At 40.8% G+C, this 21335-nt stretch overlaps 1 protein-coding gene across 1 annotated transcript in view; it reads left to right on the forward strand.

Annotated features, from left to right (window-relative positions):
* The first annotated feature begins 274 nt into the window (after positions 1 to 274).
* Positions 275 to 21335, forward strand: part of ZNF879 (zinc finger protein 879) — a 38511-nt gene continuing 17450 nt past the window's right edge. The window contains exons 1-4 of the mRNA XM_049874523.1: positions 275 to 440; positions 2190 to 2272; positions 5060 to 5186; positions 5635 to 5730. Coding sequence (XP_049730480.1) covers positions 2240 to 2272; positions 5060 to 5186; positions 5635 to 5730 — 256 coding nt within the window. The 5' untranslated portion in view covers positions 275 to 440; positions 2190 to 2239. The remainder of the gene's footprint in view (positions 441 to 2189; positions 2273 to 5059; positions 5187 to 5634; positions 5731 to 21335) is intronic.

A 21335-nucleotide genomic window follows, 5' to 3' on the forward strand; every position in this document is an offset into this window, starting at 1 on the left:
AAACATAGTAGGTATTGTGAGGCTGGCCCAAGACCCGGCAGTGTTTCTTTGTGTTGTACACAGACAGGGTCGGTATGAGTCGAAACCGAATGGACGGCACAACAAACAAAAAACAACATCGCTTTTCTCTTTTCTCCTAGTTACTATAATTATGAAAAAAAAATGTGTGCACAAGAGGAGGAAAAAAGACACGGTCTCAGCTCGCCTCTACTCCCGTTAACACCGCTTTCTCTAGCCTTCCTTGATTTGGCTCTTCTCGGACTCCATGGAGGTACTTGCCGCAGCGATTCCTGGGAAATGCAGTCCGAAAGTACAAGACTTGCAGGTCAGCCGTGGGACCCGGTGGTTCTGCAGTGTACAGGCGCACTTGCGCCGGGCGGCCTGGAGGCGGTGGTGGCTATTGTACTGGCCCAAGGTGTTAAACGATCCTCTCAAGTACGGTCAGTACCTCCGCATCACCACCGCGGCGGGCCCAGGTACAGGCTGGCGGGGATGGCTGGACCGGGACGTGCCGCTCCTACGGCGGAGTCGAGTGCAGACGGCTGGCCGCTGCGCGAGTCCCGCCGAATCCCCGCGCCCCTGCGGCCTGGGCAGGTGGACGCGACCCGGGTGGGGGCATTGCTTGGGGAGTCCCCCATGGAAACCAGAAAAGGGAGCTGCCGCCGCCAGATCCCTGGACCCTCAGCTCTGATCAGGTTCCTGGGGGATGGGCCCCAACAAGTAGATCGGATAGAACTCTGGCTTGTTTCGGGGTTCTTGAACCCTGGGGCGGTTTTTGGCTTTTAGGGTTTGTTCGCTCACCCCTCCCCCCAGTTTAAACTTTGTTTTTATTCATTTTTGTCAGCCTTACTTGTTTGGCAGTGTTTTCCTAGAGTGAATCCGAAAGTGATTTAGCTGTTTTCTTTGGAGTAATTTTGCCCGCTTGCTAAGTTAGTTCTCTTTTCTCTAAAATTTGAAGTCACTTCTGGCTAATGATACTATATTCCTTTTCAGCCGCTTTTTTTGGGAGGGAGAGATTGGGAGTAGGTAATGCTTCTTTTACGTGTAAGCAACTCGGAGAACTCTTTTTTTCGTAAAGGAAACAAAACTTCCATTAGGAAGAAAGGAGAGTTTAGGTTGGCTGCAGTGGGTTGGGTCCTTGAAAAAGGACACCAATTCTTCATATGGTGATTTTCATGTAGAAATACCAAATGCAGATGTATGGAATATGTGTGTCATATCTCACTAATTTAGCATCTCCTTTAATCCCACGTGGCTATGTCCTTTACTCTGTTAATGCAATCAGATGGTTACAATCTTTGTTCAGAATCTTTGTTCACAAACAGCTGGCTGGAAAGTGTAGGGGAAGAAACGTCACAAAGTTTAGTAAAACAAAAAGAAAGTTTTATTTGGCATATATTCAAAAAGGCAAAAGTGGGAAGTGGACAAACATGCACCCAGAGCTAGTGTCTGCCCAAATCCAAGGAAATATTACAGAATAAACAAGAACAGGAAAATGGACAAGCATGCTGCCATAGCCATGTCTGCCTGAGTCCAGAGAACATTACAGAGTCATCAGTATATATTAACACTGCAAATGGGCAAAACTATTGAAAGCTTCACCTTTTAACAGATTGGCTAGGAACTGTGATCTTACATTTTGAATCGTTTTTCTTAACGATCATTGGTGCAGGTTTCAGTAACCCACAGTTAGGAGGGTCTTCATTGGTCCAAAAAATTTTCTATTCACTAAATGTTAATAGAAAAAGAGATAAGAGTGGAAAGTCTTTTTTGTTCTGTTTGATTGGCTTTATGTGAAAAGTTCCCTAAAGGATATTTTTCTTCCATAAAAGATAATTTCTAAGATTGTCCCATCTATTGTCTTTATCTCAGGGCCCAGTTAATAGGTCCTTGTGAGTCCTTGTGGGCCCACCTTCAGCTGGGTCACATTTTCTTCCCTCAAGGATAGGGAATAATGACTCCAATATTATTTCTTAAATCAAAGGTCACTGGCCCTGTGACTAGAGGTGTGCTTGCCGCATACGCCTTTGGTTTTGGTGTTCACATCCTTGAGTGCCTGGGCTGCATCAGATTCTCTCTGGCTTCCCTCTCTGTCAGGTGTGCAGTGAGTGGAGATTTCGAACCTGGTCTGGCCTGATGAGGATGGGAGTGCAGGCAGAGAGGCCTCACAGCTTCTTTCTCCATTCCAGGTGACTCTTAGCACTCTGCCCTTCTCCAAGAGGGCCAGGGGGAGGGAGAAATGGCCACAAGGTTGCTGCCAGCCCAGGCACAGGTGAGTGGAGGCTTCTTTCTTGAATTGCCTTCTGGGTTCAGAGGTGGTGAATATGTTTCCGTCCATTGTTGTGAAGTCCGTGGAGGGACTAGAGGGCCTGGTGGGTGAGAAACTTTTTTTTTTTCATTGAACTTTAGATGAAGGTTTACAGAACAAGCTAGCTTCTCATTACACAGTTAGTACACATATTGTTTTATGACATTGGTTAACAACCCCACGACGTGTCAACACTCCTTTCTTGACCTTGGGTTCCCAATTACCAGCTTTCCTGTCCACTCCTGCCTTCTAGTCCTTGTCCCTGGGCTAGTGTGCCCCTTTAGTCTCATTTTGTTTCATGGGTCTGTCTAAACTTTGGATGGAGTGTAGACCTCAGGAATGACTTCATTACTGAGCTAAAAGGGTGTCCGGGGACTATACTTTGGCAATTTTTCCAGTCTGTCAGGCTAGTAAGTCTGGTCTTTTTTTGTGAGTTAGAATTTTGTTGTACATTTTTCTCCAGCTCTGTGGGACCCTCTGTTGTAATCCCTGTCAGAGCGGTCATTGGTGGTAGCTGGACAGCATCTAGTTGTACTCGGTCGGCGGGAGGGGGGAGGTGAGGAACTCTTGAAGGAAGGCATTTCCCTTGCCTCATGGGTAGTCTCATTGTGAATTTTCCACCCAGTTAAGTACTTGTTGAACAGGAATTAAAATGGCTTTGAACCCTTGCTCACTGCCACACCCGGAGGTTTGTTAGGGTCAGGAATCTTAGGTGTTCTTTTGCCCTGTGGAGGGCAAAGACATGGAAGAGTCATATAATTTCTTTGTGACACCAGGGATACAAAGAAGAAAGGCACCATCTCTGCCCTCCAGGAACTGAGGACCATCAGTGTAAGGGAATACATGGTAAGGGTCCAGGGGATTTCCTAGGAAGATCTAAGACCTCAGTGCCAGCTGGTGTGGTCTGGGAAGACTCCCTCGCAGTGGAGTGATCTCCAGCTTACACTGAGGACAGGCTCATAGAAGTGGTGAACAGAGACCATCCACAAGTCCCAGCCTGGGTAGTGGTTCCAAGGGACAGATTTGGGGAGGAGAGAGCCTTCCCTGAGGTGGGAAGTGATTTCTTCCCCTTCCTACCCTGCTCTTTCATGGCATTTACTCTCTGTCTTTGATAGGTCAGGGAATATCCCTGGCCTTGTGACCTCCCTCTGGGTTTATGGGGATGGGCCCCTGGATGGTGCAAACAGTTTACTCTCAACTGTTAACTGAAAGGTTGGCAGTTGGAACTCACCCAGCAGTGGCACTTGGCGATTTTCTTCCATAAAGATTATAGCCAGGAAAACCCTATAGAGCAGTTCTATTCTGTAACACATGGGGTTGACAAAGTCAGAAATCAACTCAACAGCAAGGAGTTTGGTTTGGTTTTAACCTTGAGGCAGTGGTGGTTCAGTTGTAGAATTGCTGCCTTCTATGCATGAGACCTGGGTTCAGTTTCTGGCTGATGTACCTCATGTGCAGCCACCGCCTATTAGTGGAGACTTGCGTGTTGCTATGATGCTGAGCACGTTCAGCAGAGTTTCCAGACTAAGATGGACTAGGAAGAAGGGCCTGGCAATCTACTTCTGGAAATCAGCCATCAAAAACCCTATATGAATCATTTACAGTCTGATCTGCAACCAGTCATGAGGATGGTGCCAGGACCAGGCAGCGTTTTGTTCTGTTATGAATGGGGTCGCCATGAGTTGGGGCCAACGTGATGGCAGCTAACTGTAACAACCTTGGGAATGATATACCTCTAGAAATGTACCCTAAGGAAATATACTTTGTACTTTTGTCTGATGATGTACAGGGACATTCAGCCCATCATTTTTTTGAGTAGTGAAAAAGTCAAAATAACCTAAAGGTCCATCAGTAGAAGATCAGTTAAACTGGTTCATCCATACAGTAAAATATTGGGCAGCAATTAAAAAATGTTGAATGAGAGGTGGTTGTCTGTGTAATATGATTTTATTTTTGTTTAAGTACAGTACTTAATATTTGCACGTGAAAACTCTAAAAGAACATACAGCAAAAAGTTAACAAGGTTTGTTTCTGGTGGTAGAAGTTAGATTGACATTTCTTGCGTTTATTGGTCTTTCCAATTTTTTTTTTTTTTTAACACAGTGATCCTTAATAAGAAAGAAAAGGAGCTACTAGTTTAAAAGAGGTGGCTTGTGGTCCAGTGAGACAGGAGAGAAATAAAAGGCTTCCTGGAGGGAGAGGGAGCATCCTGACTGCCACCTTCTCAGCTGGCTCTTGTCGAGAGGATATACAGCCCACCACTGTCTACCCTCTCCTGACAAGGCCAAGTCTGGGGCATTCTCAGAGCTTCTCCTTACTGTGAATGTCAGTGTCTTCTTCCCCAGGGCACAGAGGTTGCCTAAGGTGATGACAAGGCTGACCGGTCTTTCTCCCAGGCACCTCCTCCCTGAGTGGTATTCTGGAGCCTCCTAAAACCTGATTCTCATGGTCTCATCTATAAAATAAGTTTGGTCTAGGTGATTGTACACTTCCAAGTCTAAAGTTCTGTGCTTCTCTCATTCTGGTTTTGTTTAATAGTTTCGGGTGGCTGCTTCATCTGGTTGTGAGTTTAAACTTTCTGAGGCCACAGTGCTTCACTCAACAGTGGGTATGTGATAAATGTGCACCCAGTTAACTGAGAGATTGTCGGGAAATATTTGACATGAAACACTCAGAACCCTGAGTTATGACAGGGTTGCATCTCACTGTGGCGATGGCCTTTGGTGAAGAGGAATGGGTTTGTCATTACAGGAGTTTGTGATGTTCAGGGATGTGGCCGTGTTCTTCAGCCAGGAGGAGTGGGGACAGCTGGACACTGCTCAGAGGGCCCTGTACCGGGAAGTGATGCTGGAGAACTACAGCAACCTGGTCTCACTGGGTAAGGAGTTTTCCTTGTGAGGCAGAATGTGCCGTGGGAACATCCTAGTGCCCTCTCCAAGGAGGAGGGGCTTGGCCAGGCTCATCTGCAGGTGGACTCAGAGTGCCAGTTGCTGTTCTGCTCAGTTGCTGGGGTGGGTCTCGGCTTGGTAGAGTTGGCAGTGAGCATCTTTACTGTGCTTTTTCTGTCTCTTGCTCCTCCAGTTCTGTCTCCTGGACCTCCCAGGGGTCTCCAGCATAGAGGGGTGCACAGCCAGAATCCTAACTTTCTTTCCAGGAGCACCTCCCGACCATCCCCCAGGTGCCTGGTTTTAAGCCCCTCTCAGAACACACCTCTTTGCATCCTTGGACTATTTCTCTGCACTGGAGATTCCGGGGCTGATCTGAGGGCAGGATGGCTGCTCACGTGTGCAGCCTGCATTCAGTTTCTTTTTCTTGTACGTGAACAGGGATTCCGTTTTCCAAACCAAAGGTCATTTCCCAGTTACAGCAAGGAGAAGACCCCTGGATGGTGGACAAAGGAGTTCCTCAAGGTGCCTGTCAAGGTGAGTGACAGAGCAACGGGAAGTGGGCGTAGTGCATTCTGATGGCCTGGGCGTTGGTCAGTGAGGTGGCTGCACTCAGGAGACACTGGCAGGAGCTTCCTTGATGTGCCCACCAGGTGGAAAGTGCTGGAAAGAGCATCTCTCTCGCTCTACCTCTTTAATTACTTGGTCCATCAGATTCAGGGGGAGAGTTGATTTCTCCTAATATGGGTGCACCTTAGTCAACTTTCTCCTGTAACTTCAGTGCAGAATATGTAGTGCAGTGTATAATGGGTAAAGGTTTGTGATTCTCATATCTTCCATTTTTTTTTTTCTTGCTTTAACTGGCTTGATCATTTTCTTAAATTATGTGCCTTTAGTGGCTTGAACTACTTTTTAATCAGCATAAAACATCCCTCATTGTTCCATATTGGGCTTTGACTTTGGCTTTGTTGTCTGCTATTCACGTTGCCACACTGTTTTTTTTTCTTTCGTGTTCTTTTTTTTATTATTTGCATGCTATATCTTTGTCTGTTTGCTTAATTTTCAGATTTCCTGACAATGTATTTTAGCATTTTTTCTTCTAAACATCATATAGCAGGATATTTAATTTTAAAAATGCAATTGTTTAAATTTTAATGTGGATATTGAACCCATTTGGATTCATTGTAATCGTTCTTGTATTTGTTCTTATCACTGTCTTTTTTTTGTTTTCTATTTATTATGATTGGATTTTCTTTGTCTTCTATCCTTTTATCCTAATTTTTCTCTATTGTGTACCCTAAAATTTTTGACATTTAATTTGTTTTTTCATGGCAATGTCAAGAATTAATCAGTATCAGTAACTCTCCTCCTCTCTCAAAAAAGGCAAGCCTTTTTTATTTTAGCATACTGCGGAAACCCTGGTGGCATAGTAGTTAAGAGCTCAGCTGCTAACCAAAAGGTCGGCAGTTAAAGGCCAGCAAGTTCTCCTTGGAAACCCTATGGGGCCTTTCTAACTCTGTCCTATAGGATCGCTGTGAGGCGGAATCTACTCTACAGCAATGAGTTTTGTTTTTTGTTTTTTTTTTTTTAGTATAACTGCACTGCTTCCTATTTTGTATCCACCACCCAATCTATCTACCCTACTGCCGCCCCTCCTTCAAGCTGAATACTATAGCTAAACAAGCTAAAATAATTTAAATTTCATTTTATGCTTTACTGCTCAATTGTTCACTAGGTTTTTTATATATCACATCTTCCTCTCCCTTAAATTTTTCTTTCTCTATCTCTCTTAAAATCAGATGGATTAGATTTTTCTGAAAGTTTAAAAAAAAATCAGAAGACTATCAACAATAATCAATATCAATGGACCCAAGGCTCAAAGTTAAAAAATGATAAAATCTAAAGCAAAAAAATTATTTTTAAATAAAAAGGACAGATAAAATTAAAGTCCTCTGTTTCCACCCTTCTCAGTTCCATTTGCTCCTCTCCAGAGGTATCCAGTGACATGACTTGGGTATATATTTACTACATGTTTTTTGAAAATAATATACACAAACACACATATATTCATATAAATGCACACAAACACATGTTGTTGTTGTTAGGTGCCATCAAGTTGGCCCCTGACTCATGGTGACCCCACGTACAACATAAAACGCTGCCTGGTCCTGTGCCACTCCCATAATAATTCCAAATTGGACTGTCGTGATCCATAGTGTTTTCACTGACTAACATTCAGAAGTAGATTATCAGGTCTGTCTCCCTAGTCAGTGTTGGTATAGAAGCCCTAGTGACACCTGTTCAGCATCACAGCAACATACAGCCTCCACTGATAGATGGATAGTGGCTGCACATGAGGTGCATTGGCTGGGAATCAAACCCATGCCTTCTGAATGGAAGGAAAAAATTCTACCACTCTCTTACCACTGAACCGCTACTACTGCTATTACTACTACTACACACACACACACACACACACACAATTGATAATATTTTTGTATTCTAATTTTTATTATGAAATATTTTAACATTAAAAATAAAAGAATACAGGTGGGGCCAAGAAGGCAGAATAGCCAGACACTTCCGGCGATCCCTCTTACAACAAAGACCTGAAAAAACGAGTGAAACGATTATATTTATGACAAGCTAGGAGCCCTGAACATGAAAGACAAAGTTAGAAAATGGACTGAGTGGCAGGGGGTGGGAGAGCCGGTTCAGAAGCAGAGAAGAATTGCTGGACCTGAATCGCTGGGATCCCTCAGGAACTGTTCCCAGTAGCAGCTGTTTCAGGCTGGTGGCAACATTCGGCTGCAGTTTCCGCAGGGAGAAGCGGCCAGCCGCACAGCCTACTCACACCTCTGGAACCAGAGAAGAACTGTGCGCTCATCAAAAGCTAAGTACTTGCGTATATTTTACCGCACCCTCCACCCCCAAGCCGGCTTCAGAGGCTGTTGATTTCCCTGGGCCTGAGATAGGCCCTGCTGAGCACCTGGAGCCATTCTCCCAGCCTTGGAGAAGCAATAAATTCACAACCTGGGGAAAAGATAATTTGCCAGCTCCGCTAACCTGGGGAGCTCCAAACAAAAGCGGCTCCTGTCCAGGCATTAACAGACTGTGGACTTTGAATACCTTTCCCACTGTGTGGACCTGTGTGGGCCTGTTTCAGGAGAATACACCCTTGTTGGTAGACTGCAACTGTTTCAGCTGTGTGGTGGAGAGGTGGATGTTTGATGATTGACACCACTTTGTGTATTAAACAGGATCCTCACCTACCCACATCAGGGACCTAAGGACTGGTGGCTCCACTCAGGTCACCCAACCACCTGTGACAGGGGTCCAAAGAAAACTGGTATCTCCCAGTCATTACAGCCAAAAGCATTGGGTGCCCATGGTCGGTCTGTAGAACCCACACACCTGTATATTATAGGGAAGAGGGACGCATTTCCTGAACAGTAACTTGAGGGATAATTCTCAGCCCCCTGCCTTGTTCAGAGTGTGACCCCTGCTGCAATCAGATACCGGTACCTACAACAATCACCCCTGCGCCTCTAAGACTGTAGGACAGAGCCTGTACCACACATTTGATGATCAGCTATCTGGACGCCTGAGCTGAATTCATACAAGAAAAGTGAAGGGACTCCTAGACTGATACACCAGATAACAGCTCTAACCATCTGGTGACCGGAAGCTAGAGCATCAAAGGCGAAAATAATTGAGCTAGCTCTCTCAAGCAACCCATTTGGGCATAACAAAACAAAACAAAGCAAGAAGCTAGGATGCAGTAAACAAACATAAAAATACAATAATTTATAGATGGCTCGCAAACGACAGTTAATATCAAATCACACAAAGAAACAGACCATGATCGCTTCAACAAGCTCTCAAAACAAAAATCAAGGGATCTTCTAGATGAAAGTGCCTTCCTGGAATTTCCAGATGCAGAATACAAAACATTAATATACTGAACCCTTCAAGACATCAGGAAGGCATCAGGCAATACACAGAAGAAGCCAAGGAACACACAGATAAAAGACTTAAAGAAATTAAAAAAGTTATTCAAGAACATAATGAAAAACTTAATAAGCTTCAAGAATCCATAGAGAGACAGCAATCAGAAATTCAGAAGATTAACAATAAAATTACAGAATTAGATAACTCAGTAGAAAGAGGAGCAGAATTGAGCAAGTGGAAGGCAGAATTTGTGATCTTGAAGATAAAGCACTTGGCACCAATATGTTTGAAGAAAAATCAGATAAGAATTAAAAAAAATGAAGAAGCCTTAAAGAATCTTGTGGGACTCTATCAAGAGAAATAACCTACAAGTGACTGGAGTACCAGAACAGGGAGAGATAACAGAAAATACAGAGACAATTGTTGAAGATTTATTGGTAGAAAACTTCCTTGATATCGTGAAAGATGAGAAGATATCTATCCAAGATGCTCATCAAACTCCCATAATGTAGATTTTAAAAAGAAAGTCACTAAGACATATTATGATCAAACTTGCCAAAACCAAAGATAAAAAGAATTTTAAGAGCAGCTAGGGGTAAATGGCAAGTCACCTACGAAGCAGAGTCAATAAGAATAAGCTTGGACTACTCGGCAGAAGCCATGCAGGCAAGAAGACAATGGGATGACTTATATAAAGCATTGAAGGAAAAAAATTGCCAGCCAAGAATCATATATCCAGCAAAACTGTCTATCAAATATGAAGGTGAAATTAGGACATTTCCAGATAAACAGAAGCTTCAAGAATTCGTAAAAAACAAATCAAAACTACAAGAAACATTAAAGGGAGTTCTTTGGTAGAAAATCATAATATCAGGTATCAACCCAAGACTAGAACACTGGACAGAGCAATCAGATGTCAGCCCAGACAGGGAAATCACAAAAATAAATCAAGATAAAAAGACGCTCAAAACAGGGAAACAGCGATGTTATTATGTAAAATGAGACAACATTATAACAAGAAAGAGGGACTAAGAAATGTAGTCTTAGATCTTTCAAATGGAGAGGAAGACAAGGCGATATAAAGAAATAAAAGTTAGGTTTAAAGTTAGCAAAATAGGGGTAAATGTTAAGGTAACCACAAAGGAGACTAACTATCCTACTCATCAAAATAAAATACAAGAAAAAAATAGAGACTGAGCATAAACAAAATCAACAGCAGCAAATAAGAGGAAAATGCGATATATAATATAAAGATAAATCACTCAGCACAAAAAAATTAGTGGGAAAAAGAAACTGTCTACAGCACACAAAAAAAGACATCAAAATGATAGCACTGAGCTCATACCTATCCATAATTACACTCAATGTAAATGCACTAAATGCACCAATAAAGAGACAGAGAGTGGCAGAATGGATTAAAAAACGACCCGTCTATCTGCTGCCTAGAAGAGACACACCTTAGACTTAGAAACACAAACTAAAACTCAAAGGATGGGAAAAATATATGAAGCAAACAACAATCAAAAAAGAACAGGAGTGGCAATATTAATTTCTGACAAAATAGACATTAAAGTTAAATCCACCATAAAGAATAAGGAAGGACACTATTTAATGTTTAAAGGGATAGTATACCAGGAGGATATTACCATATTAAATATTTATGCGCCCAATGACAGGGCTGCAAGATACATAAAACAAGGTCTAACAGCATTGAAAAATGAGATAGACAGCTCCACAATAATAGTAGGAGACTTCAACATACCACTTTTGGTGAAGGACAGGACATCCAGAAAGAAGCTCAATAAAGACACGGAAAATCTAAATGCCACAGTCAAGCAACTTGACCATACGGACATATACAGAACACTGCACACAATGGCAGCCAAGTATACTTTGTTTTCTAGTGTACATGGAATATTTTCTAGAATAGACCACATATTAGATCATAAAGCAAGCCTTAGCAGAATCCAAAACATTGAAATATTACAAATCATCTTCTCTGACCATGAGGCCATAAAAGTAGAAACCAATAACAGAAAAAGCAGGGTAAAGAAGTCAAACACTTGGAAACTGAATAATACCTTGCTCAAAAAAAGACTGGGTTATAGAAGGCATCGGCTAAGTGCTATGGCTGCTAACCAAATGGTCGGCAGTTCAAGTCTGCCAGGCGCTCCTCGGAAACCCTATGGGGCGTCGCTGTGAGTCAGAAACGACTCGATAGCACTGAAAAAAAAAAAAAAGGATGGAATAAAGAAATTCATAGAATCCAGTGAGAATGTAAAAACTTCCTATCAGAGCCTTTGGGACACAGCGAAAGCAGTGCTCATAGGTCAATTTATATCAATAAATGCACAGATCCAAAAAGAAGAAAGGGCCAAAATCAAATAATTATCCCTCCAACTTGAAAAAATAGAGAGCAATGAAAGAAACCCTCAGGCACTAGAAGAAAGCAAATAGTAAAAATTAGAGCAGAATTAAATAGAAAAAGAATAGAAAGAATTAACAAGACCAAAAGCTGTTTCTTTGAATAAATTAACAACATTGATAAAACATTGGCCAAACTGACAAAAGAAAAGCAGGAGAGGAAGGAGATAACCTGAGTAAGAAATGAGATAGGCAATATCATAACCCCCATTGCCCATCATGTCGAGTCATAACAGATACATAGACCAATGGAACGGAATTGAGAATCCAGTCATAAATCCATCCACATATGAGCAGCTGACATTTCACAAAGGCCCAAAGTCAGTTAAATGGGGAAAGACGGTCTGTTTAACAAGTGGTGCTGGCAAAACTAGATATCAATTTGCAAAAAAATGAAACAAGACCCATACCTCACACCATGCACAAAAACTGAATTAAAATGGATCTAAAACAATAAAGATCATGGATGAAGAAATAGGGACAATGCTAGGAGCCCTAATACATGGCATAAACAGTATACAAAACATTACCAACAGTGCAGAAGAGAAACGATAACTGGGAGGTCCTAAAAATCCAACACCTATGCTCATCCAAAGACTTCACCAAAAGGGTAAAAAGATTAACTCTAGGCTGAGAAAAAGTTTTTAAATACGACATCTTCCTATCAGCACCTGCTTTCTAAAATCTACGATACTGCAAAAACTCAACTACAAAAAGACAAATAATGCAATTAAAAAATGGGCAAAAGATATGAACAGGCACTTCACTAAAGAAGACATTCAGACAGTGAACAGATACATGAGGAAATGCTCACGATCATTAGCCATTAGAGAAATGTAAATCAAAACTACAATGAGATTCCATCTCATTCCAGCAAGGCTGGCATTTATCGAAAGAACACAAAATAATAAATGTTGGAGAGGTTGTGGAGAGACTGGAACACTTATACACTGCTGGTGGGAGTGTAAAATGATATAACCACTTTGGAAATCGATTTGGCGCTTCCTTAGAACCACCATTCCATCCAGCAATCCCACTCCTTGGAATATATCCTAGAGAAATAAGAGCCCTTACACGAACAGATATATGCACACCCATGTATATTGCAGCACTGTTTACAATAGCAAAAAATGGAAGCAACCAAGGTATCCATCAACGGATGAATGGATAAATAAATTGTGGTATATTCACACAATGGAATACTAATACTATGCAGTGATGAATAACAATGATGAATCAATGAAACATTTCATAACATGGCAAACCTGGAAAGCAGTCTGCTGAGTGAAATTAGTCATTTGTAAAAGGACAAATATTGTATATGAACGCTATTATAAGAACTTGAGAAATAGTTTAAATAGAGAAGAAGATATTCTTTGATAGTTATGAGAGTGGGGAGGGAGGGAGAGGGGTTTTCACTAAGTAAGTAGATAGCAGATAACTAATTTAGGTGAAGGGAAGGACAACACAATACAGGAGAGGTCAGCACAACTGGAGTAAACCAAAAGCAAAGAAGTCTCCTGAATAAAGTGAACCCTTCAAAGACCCACGTAGCAGAGGCGAGGATTTGGGGACCATGGTTTCAGGGGACATCTGAGTCAATTGGCATAATAAAATTTGTTAAGATAACATTCTGCATCCCACTTTGGACAATGGCATCTGGGGTCTTAAATGCTAGCAAACGGCCATCTAAGATGCATCAATTGGCGTCAGCCCACCTGGAGCAAAGGAGAATGAAGAACACTGAAGACACAAGGTTCTTATGAGTTCAAGAGACAGAAAGGGCCACATGAACCAGAGACTACATCATTCTGAGACTAGGAGAACTAGGTGGTGCCCAGCTATAACCAATGACTGCTCTGACAGGGAACACAACAGAGAGCCCTTGAGGAAGCAGGAGAGCAGTGGAATTGCAGACCACAGATTCTTGTAAAAAGACCAGACTTAATGGTCTGAAGGAGACTAGAAGGACTGTGGTGGTCATGGCCCCCAGATCTTCCATTAGCCCAAGACAGGAACCATTCCTAAAGCCAACTCTTCAGACAGGGATTGGAATGGTCTGTGGGATGGAAAATGATAACTGGTGAAGAGTGAGCTTCTTGGATCAAGTAGACACATGAGACTATGTGGGCATCCCCTGTCTGGAGGGAAGATGTGAGGGCAGAGGGGGTCGGAAGCTGGCATGAAAAGAGAGCGGAGGGAGGGAGTGTTGTGTCTCACGGAGGGGCGAGCATTTAGGAGGAGTATATAGCAAGGTGTATATAAATTATTGTATGAGAGACTGACTTGATTTGTAAACTTTCACTTAAAGCACAATAAAAATTAAAAAAAGAATGCAACTCATGTATTCATCACTGAGACTTAACTAATGTTCAGTTTATCCTTTTTTGCTTAACTTTTTTAAAATAAAAACTTACAGATTTTCTTATTTGCTTCCTTCATGAGATGTAACCCTTGTTCTTTACGTTTGCTTGTATCTTTATTGAACATGATTTTATACCATTACCATGTATGTATGTTCCCAATACCAACATAATAATTTTGCTTTTTGTTTTTTAAATTTACATATATGGTATTACAACTTTTGCAACTTTTAAAAGTCTTAGTAGGTGTTTTTTATTTAACTCCTCTTTTACCTTTATTTTTGTTTCCTGCCCTATTGATCCAATTTTATTTATTCCTCCTCTCTGCCCCCAAATTGTTTAGAAATTTTACCTTCAGTTCGTACTCTGTTTATAACTGCCCTTAAACCAAATATGTAATATGTGTTGACTTGATTTCACTGAATATAAAATTATATTAGGGCCCTGGTGGTGCACTATGGCGTGCTATGGTAGCTAACCAAAAGTCAGCAGTTCACATCCACCAGCTGCTCCTTGGACACCTTGTGGGGCAGTTCTGCTCTGTCCTGTAGGGCTGCTGTGAGTCGGAATCAAATCGATGGCAACAGGTTTTTGTTATGTGTGTCACTGTTGTCTAGTATTTCAGTTTTATCTTTTTAAAAAAACCAAAAATTACTTAAATTTCAAAATTGTCGATACTTTTGTAGCTTTGTTTATTAGTTGTGTCATCACAGTTGCTTTTGCAATCTACTTCATCCATTTGGGCTGAAGTTCCTTCTTCCTTTGGTAGGTCTTTCAGGCAGGGTATATGAGTGATAAGCTCTTTTAGTCTTTATTTGTCCAAATGCATTTTACCCTCATTCTTGAATATTGAATTCTAGGGTCATAGTTATTTTCTTTCATCACTCTGAAGCTATTAATCTTTTGGTTCTGTAATTGTTACGACGTGCATCCTAGCAGTCTGATTGTTACACCATTATGTTCTCTTTGTCTTTGATGATCTGTGCTTTTTCCGTGATGTATTTGATTGTGAATTTGTATTTATTTATCCTACACATGCTTTTCAGGAATCTGAGGACTCATGTCTTCTAGTATGGAAAATTTTAGCTATTATTTTTTAAAATACTACTAAACCTCTTCTGCCATTCTCTTCTCTCCTTCTGGAGCCTCTCTTAATGGGCAAGTTGAGCTTTTTCCAGGGCTTTGAACTGGTTAGTTCGTACTCAAACCCCTGCTGAGAATTTGCATTTCTGACAAGTTCCCAGGTGATGCCAAAGCTGCTGATTAGGAACAATTCTGAGAACTACTGGTAGAGCAGTGGTTCTCAGAATTTATTATCATAAGAATCAGCTGGGGAGCTGGTTAAACTGTAGATTCTGATTCATTGTATCTGAAATGGAAATATAAACTCTCAGCAGGGGTTTGAACTGGAATGAACTGGTTTGAAGCCTTGACCATTTCATTTTATCCTCCATGTCTTCTAACTGCCTTTTTTATATTTGTCATTTATTTATATTTTGGGCTCCATTTTGGGCATTTTCTTCAGATCTTTCTTCTAATTCATTCTCATACCTGTTTCTAAAACATTGTTTAACCTGTAAATTGAGTCTTCAATTTTTGTTTTTTATTTCTTGATTGGTTCATTTTTAAAATATGTCATTTTTCCAAGTGTCTTCCTATTTTTTCATTTTTTTCTGTTCCTTTAATCCTTTAGTCATCATAAACATTAATATATTTTGTCCATTTTCATTTTGTCCTGTTTTGCCAGTTTGGGGAGTATTGATACTCCAGCTTAGTGACTGCTGACCCTCATTCTTTGTTGACTAAGTCCTTGTGTGATCTGCAACTCAAAACAAAACATTATGAGCATATCTTTAAGCTTATTTATTCTTGTTTATTTCTACAACAATCTTATTTGCCTTGATTTATGAAAGTGTTGATAGACTCGTTTTCTGTTTACTTTTACCAGGGTCCTACCAGTTTTAATAGCCTTGAATCTTATTTTTATTTATTTTTCCTTTGAAGGTGTAAATTCAGACTCTGGACTTATACATGGTACAGATCTGAGGATTCACCTTCTAATTGGTGACTTTTTTCCACCATGGCTCTGAATAGATAAACAGCTTTCTTGTTGCTTTCCCAGGTCAGTGGACAGTTTTTTAGGTCCATTTTCAAATAATGTAAGTTCCTCAGGGCTGTAAGCTTCATGCTGGGGGCTCAGTTCCAGATATATTTTTACATGGGCTGGCAACCACATCTCCAACCCACAAGAATGTTCTTATACTTAGGATACGCATGCTGAAGTATTTAAGAGCATAATGTCCTGATGTCCGCAAGGTATTACAGGTGGTTCAGCAGAAAAGAGAAAGTATCTGTGCATGGATGCATAGACATATAAAAAAAAAAAAAAAATTTTTTTTTTTTTTTATATAGGAGAGAGAAAAAGCAGGTGTGGCAAAATCTTGAATATAGGCAAGTTTGCAATATTCATTATGCCATTCTTCTAATAAATTTCAAAATAATAATGTTCCAGACCCAGCTGCAAGGACGTAGATCTGTCTCTAAAACCACTGTGGGTTATTGTATCATGAGATCTCACTCTCTGTTCTACTTTGAATTCCTTTTTTATTTCTGGCATCAGAGGGTTGCCTCTCTCTTCAGTGTGGCTGTTTATCAAGTATTTATTCTCCATGTGACAGGAGATGGGCTTTCTGCATCAGCTCAGTGTTGTTTCCATTCATGAACTTGCTTCATATTTTTTCTTTGGTGTGGCTGAAATCTTTTCTTGAGTATTTTTTTTTTCAGAAGGGTCCATGTGTGCTATATTTGGGCATGCCTAGAGTCAATTTTTTATCTCTCCTGTGAGAATTAAGTTTTGGGTACAGAATTCTGGCATCCTTTTTTTATCCCCTCACAAGTGTTCAAACTTCGCTTCACTGGCTTCAGGTACTGAGTATTGCTAATAAAAAGTCCCATTTTAGTCTGATTCTATCTCCTTTGTAGATAACCTATTATTTTTTTTCTTTCAGTCTTTTTTTCCCCCTTCTGCCTGCAGTGCTACAGGATATCCTGTTTATCCTTGAAATTCAGACAGTTCATTAGGTTGTAGTAAGAAGTATGTTTTTCTTTAAAGTTGTTATCTGGCACTCACTGGGCTCTTTGCTCTGAAGCTTTTTTTTTCTGTTCTTTTCAGGGATATTTTTTCTATTGCATATAGAAAATATACAATATATTTTATTTTATGTATACACACACACAGATATGCTCTTTCAGATTTCACTAACAACTTGAGGGAGTGGGCTGTGAGAGTAATGAAATAATAAAACAGGATGTAATATACTATAAAGAATTATCTAAATTCATGAGGGATTAGAATCAGGATCAGCACAAATCTAGCTCCTATGAGGTGGAAGTCAGGTATATCTCCACCTTCCCTCTTCATTATTTCTGACATCAGACACTCCACCTATGGGATTCTGTACTTCTCTGCAGTGTTCAATAATTTGTTGCAGTGGCCACACAGAACACACAGACCATACTCACAGTTCTGTGATTTATTAGGGAAATAATAAGCTACAACTTGAGATCAGGATAACTTGGAAGTAAGAGAAACAACTTAAGCTCAGAATCAGGAAGGTACACGGGCAAGGTCTGGAAGTGTCCCCGAAGTGAAGAGCACATCCTTCCCTCCCTTTTTCAGTGTAAGACAATTTCCAACCGGTCTAGCTCTCAAAGCAAAAAGGCTTATGGAACAGAACAGCTCTAAGATGGTTCTTGGCCACCGCCACTGCCCTCAGCCAGTGATCAGCAGGTGCAGCATCTCTGCTGGGCAGCTGCCTTCTCTGCCAGCTGGGTGCCCCAACCCAACTTCTCTGCCACGTGGCTCCCTCCTGTGCTGGGCAGACTTCTCTGCCATTGGGCTCCCTGCTGTCAGCCTCTTTCCCATCCTTCTCTCCACTGCTAACTGGCCGAACTCATAGTATAACAGCTTGCTCAGCTTTCTTGGGTGTTCTCTGCTGTCGGGCCTCTCCACTGTTGGCTCTCTGCTGTCAGCCTCTCCAATGCTCACTGGCCCAGCGTCTATCTAGTGTAACAGCTTGCTGAGCTCTCTTAGCTGCTCTCTGCTGTCAGCCCTCTCCACTGTCAGGTTCTCTTCTGTTGGCTTCTCTGCCAGTTCTCTCGGCTGCAGCTTTTACAGCTAATCAGCCCAGCTCTTAACCAACAGCTCTTTCAGATGCAGCTTTTTTTTTTTTTTTTAACCCAGGCCTGGGAGGAACCCAAAGGACATATTTCCATCCCTACTTCTGTCAAGCAGGAGATCTTGGCTTTTCAGCCCTCTATATATACCAGTCCTCATCAGTTAAAAGGGGGTCTTCCTCAACATACCAGAGTTCAACCAATCCTCAGTTATCCATGAGATGTCAATCAACTCATGTCTTGTACGAGTGTTTCTACCCTTTGGGGTAGAAAGCACTCTGGGAGGTCCCTCAAGTTGCATCTTCAAAGAATTAAGGAAAAGGTAATTACTCCTCAGGGCTTAGGGGAAAAATCTCCCAAGCTGTTTTACAAAGCACCAAGTTGACACATAACCTTAACGATCACATTAAACAAGATCACATTAGTCCTTAGTAAATAGAGGCCTATCACATTGATACCTGGCAAGTATTCTGTTGTATGATGTATTAGTTTCCTAGGGCCACTGTAACAAAGTACCACAAATTGTACGGTTTATAAACCCATCAATCCAAACCCACTGCTATCAGGTTTATTCTGACTCATAGCAACCCTATAGGACAGAGTAGAACTGCCCCATAGGGTTTCCAAGGAGTGGCTGGCAGGTTTCAACTGCTGACCTTTTGGTTAGCAGCCAAGCTCTTACCTTTTGGTTAGCAGCCAAGCTCTTAACCAGTGCGCCACTGGGGCACCATGGCTTATAAGAACAGAAATTTACTATCTCACAGTTCTGGAGGCTAGAAGTCCAAAGTGAGGATGTCAGCCATGACTTAGCTTCCTGAGGGCTTTGAGGGAGAATCTTTTTCCATGCCTCTCTCCTAGCTTCTGGTGATGGCCAGAAGTCTTTGATATTTCTTGGCATATAGATGCATCACCCAGTCTCTGCCTCCATTTTTGCATGGCTGTTTTCCTTCTGTCTCACTCTTTGTGTCTCTTCTCTTTTATAAGGACACGACTATACTGGATTAGAACCCTTCTTTCTCATCCTTACCCCTACCCCTGGTTCCAGTGTGATCTCATGTTAACTGATAACATGTTGAAAGACCTTGTTTCCAAACAAGGTTGAATTCACAGTGTCAGGGGTTAGGACATCAACGTATCTCCTTGAAGGATACGATTTATATGAATACTTATTCATATAAATAGGCCATAATTTTATTAAACAGTTTTTTAGAAATTTTAGTTTCCAGTTTTTCTCTTTCATTAATGTGATGGCTATAACAATACAAATGTATAAAGATAAAAAGATTTACAAGTCCTAAAAAGTAAGTAAGTACAGTATAAAGGGATGAGTGTTATGATTGAAAAAAGCAAGGAATATGAATTGAAAATCTAGGAAGGAATTTTTGCAAAATATTCAACATCATTATAATCAATGAAATTCAAATTAAAGCAGTGGGATACCATTGTTCTCTTACTAGCAAAGATTAAGACATACATGTCCAATGTTTTGTTAGTATTCCGAATAATAAGCAGTATCACAAGTGGGCACAGTCTTTCTGGCGGACAGTTTGTCTGCATTTTTTAAAATGATTCCCATATTTAGACATTTATCTGACAATAATTGCATAATTTTGCAGAGTTACAAAGATAGTGTAGGTGTAAAAGAATGTTTGTTTTAGCACAAGGATTACTGAGGAAAAAGAAAACTAAATCATTCTCAGAAGGGAAATTACGATATGTTCATACATTGGAATATTATTTAGCCATTAAAATGTTGATTTCAACCTATATTTTTTGACTTGGAGAGAAGCCCACAATGGTTTTATGTGAAGTGGGGTAGAGGGAAAGTTAGTTTCAATGCTTTTTTAAAAATATTTTTTAATTAAATACAGAAAAATTTTGATGGGCTAAATGCTAAATTTAAATTTAAAGTGGAAAAGAGGAAGACCCTCAACAAGGTAGATTGACACAGCGGCTGCAACAATGAGCTCAAGCATAACAACGATTGTAAGGATGGCTCAGGACCAGGCAGTGTTTCATTCTGTTGCGCATAGGGTCGCTATGAGTCGGAACCGACTCGACAGCACCTAACAACAACAACAAATGGTAAATATAACAGTGACTCTATTTGCACAGTCTGCATATGGGTAAATTATATTTTCTTAACTTTTCTGTATTTTCTTACAATGATATTTTTCAGTCAAGAGGTTGAATATCTTCTAAAATGTACTCTTTTGCTTTGAATCAGTTATTCCACTTCTTTTAATGTATCCTAAATAATCCAGAGAATAGACAAAATATTATTCTGAATGATATACTCCTCTTATTCCTGTCCCAGTACTCACCATTATATGACACCCATCTCTATCCAGTTGCCCAAGCCAAAATAATTTTTGATTCCTTTCTTTCATTACTCTGTACACCCTATTTATTGAAGATACCCATCAACTCTACTTCCAAAACATTCCAAATATGCCCACCTCTTTCCATTTCCACTACTACAATACCAGTCCAAACTGTCAGCATTGCCACCTGGTAATACTGTATAGCCTCCTAATTAGCTATTCTACGTCTGCCCTTGTCCTCTTCCCCACCGCAAATTACAGCCCATTTGTCACACAACTACCAGAGTGATCTATTAAAACACAAAACATATAATAGCGTGTCCCTACTGGCTTCTAATGATGTTTAGAAGAAATTTGAAACTCCTTCTGATTGCCTGTATAAGACCCTACATGATATAGCACTACCTACCGCTTTTCCTCAGCTAGTAACACTGTACGCTTATTCACTCTGCTCAAGCCACACTGGACTTCTTTTATGTTCATGGATCACAGACAGCTTGTTCTTGCCTTTGGGCCTTTGTGTTAGCTGTTCTTTCTGACTGAAATAATGGTTATCCCCACAGTTTTGCATGGCTAGCTCTTGTTAGTTATATCCCATCTTCAATTTCATTTCCTCATCACCCAGTTTAAAATACCAGCCTGTTCAGTACTAGTACACATCACCATGTTATTGTTTTACATTTCTCATTACTCCCTAGTACTTCCTTCTTTATTTGGTTATTTGGTCATCGTCAGCATCCTGCTACTAGAATGTAAGCCTCACGAGAATAGGATCCTTGTATGACTTATTCCTTGCAGTCCCCAGGGTTTTGACTTTGTGTAGTGTGTGGTGGCCACTCAGTAAATATTGCTTAAGTGAGTGAGTATCCATTGCAACATTATTTGTAGCACTCAGTTCGATGAG

The sequence above is a fragment of the Elephas maximus genome, chromosome 2 (genome assembly GCF_024166365.1).
Source record: "Elephas maximus indicus isolate mEleMax1 chromosome 2, mEleMax1 primary haplotype, whole genome shotgun sequence".
Classification (NCBI taxonomy): Eukaryota; Metazoa; Chordata; class Mammalia; order Proboscidea; family Elephantidae; genus Elephas; species Elephas maximus.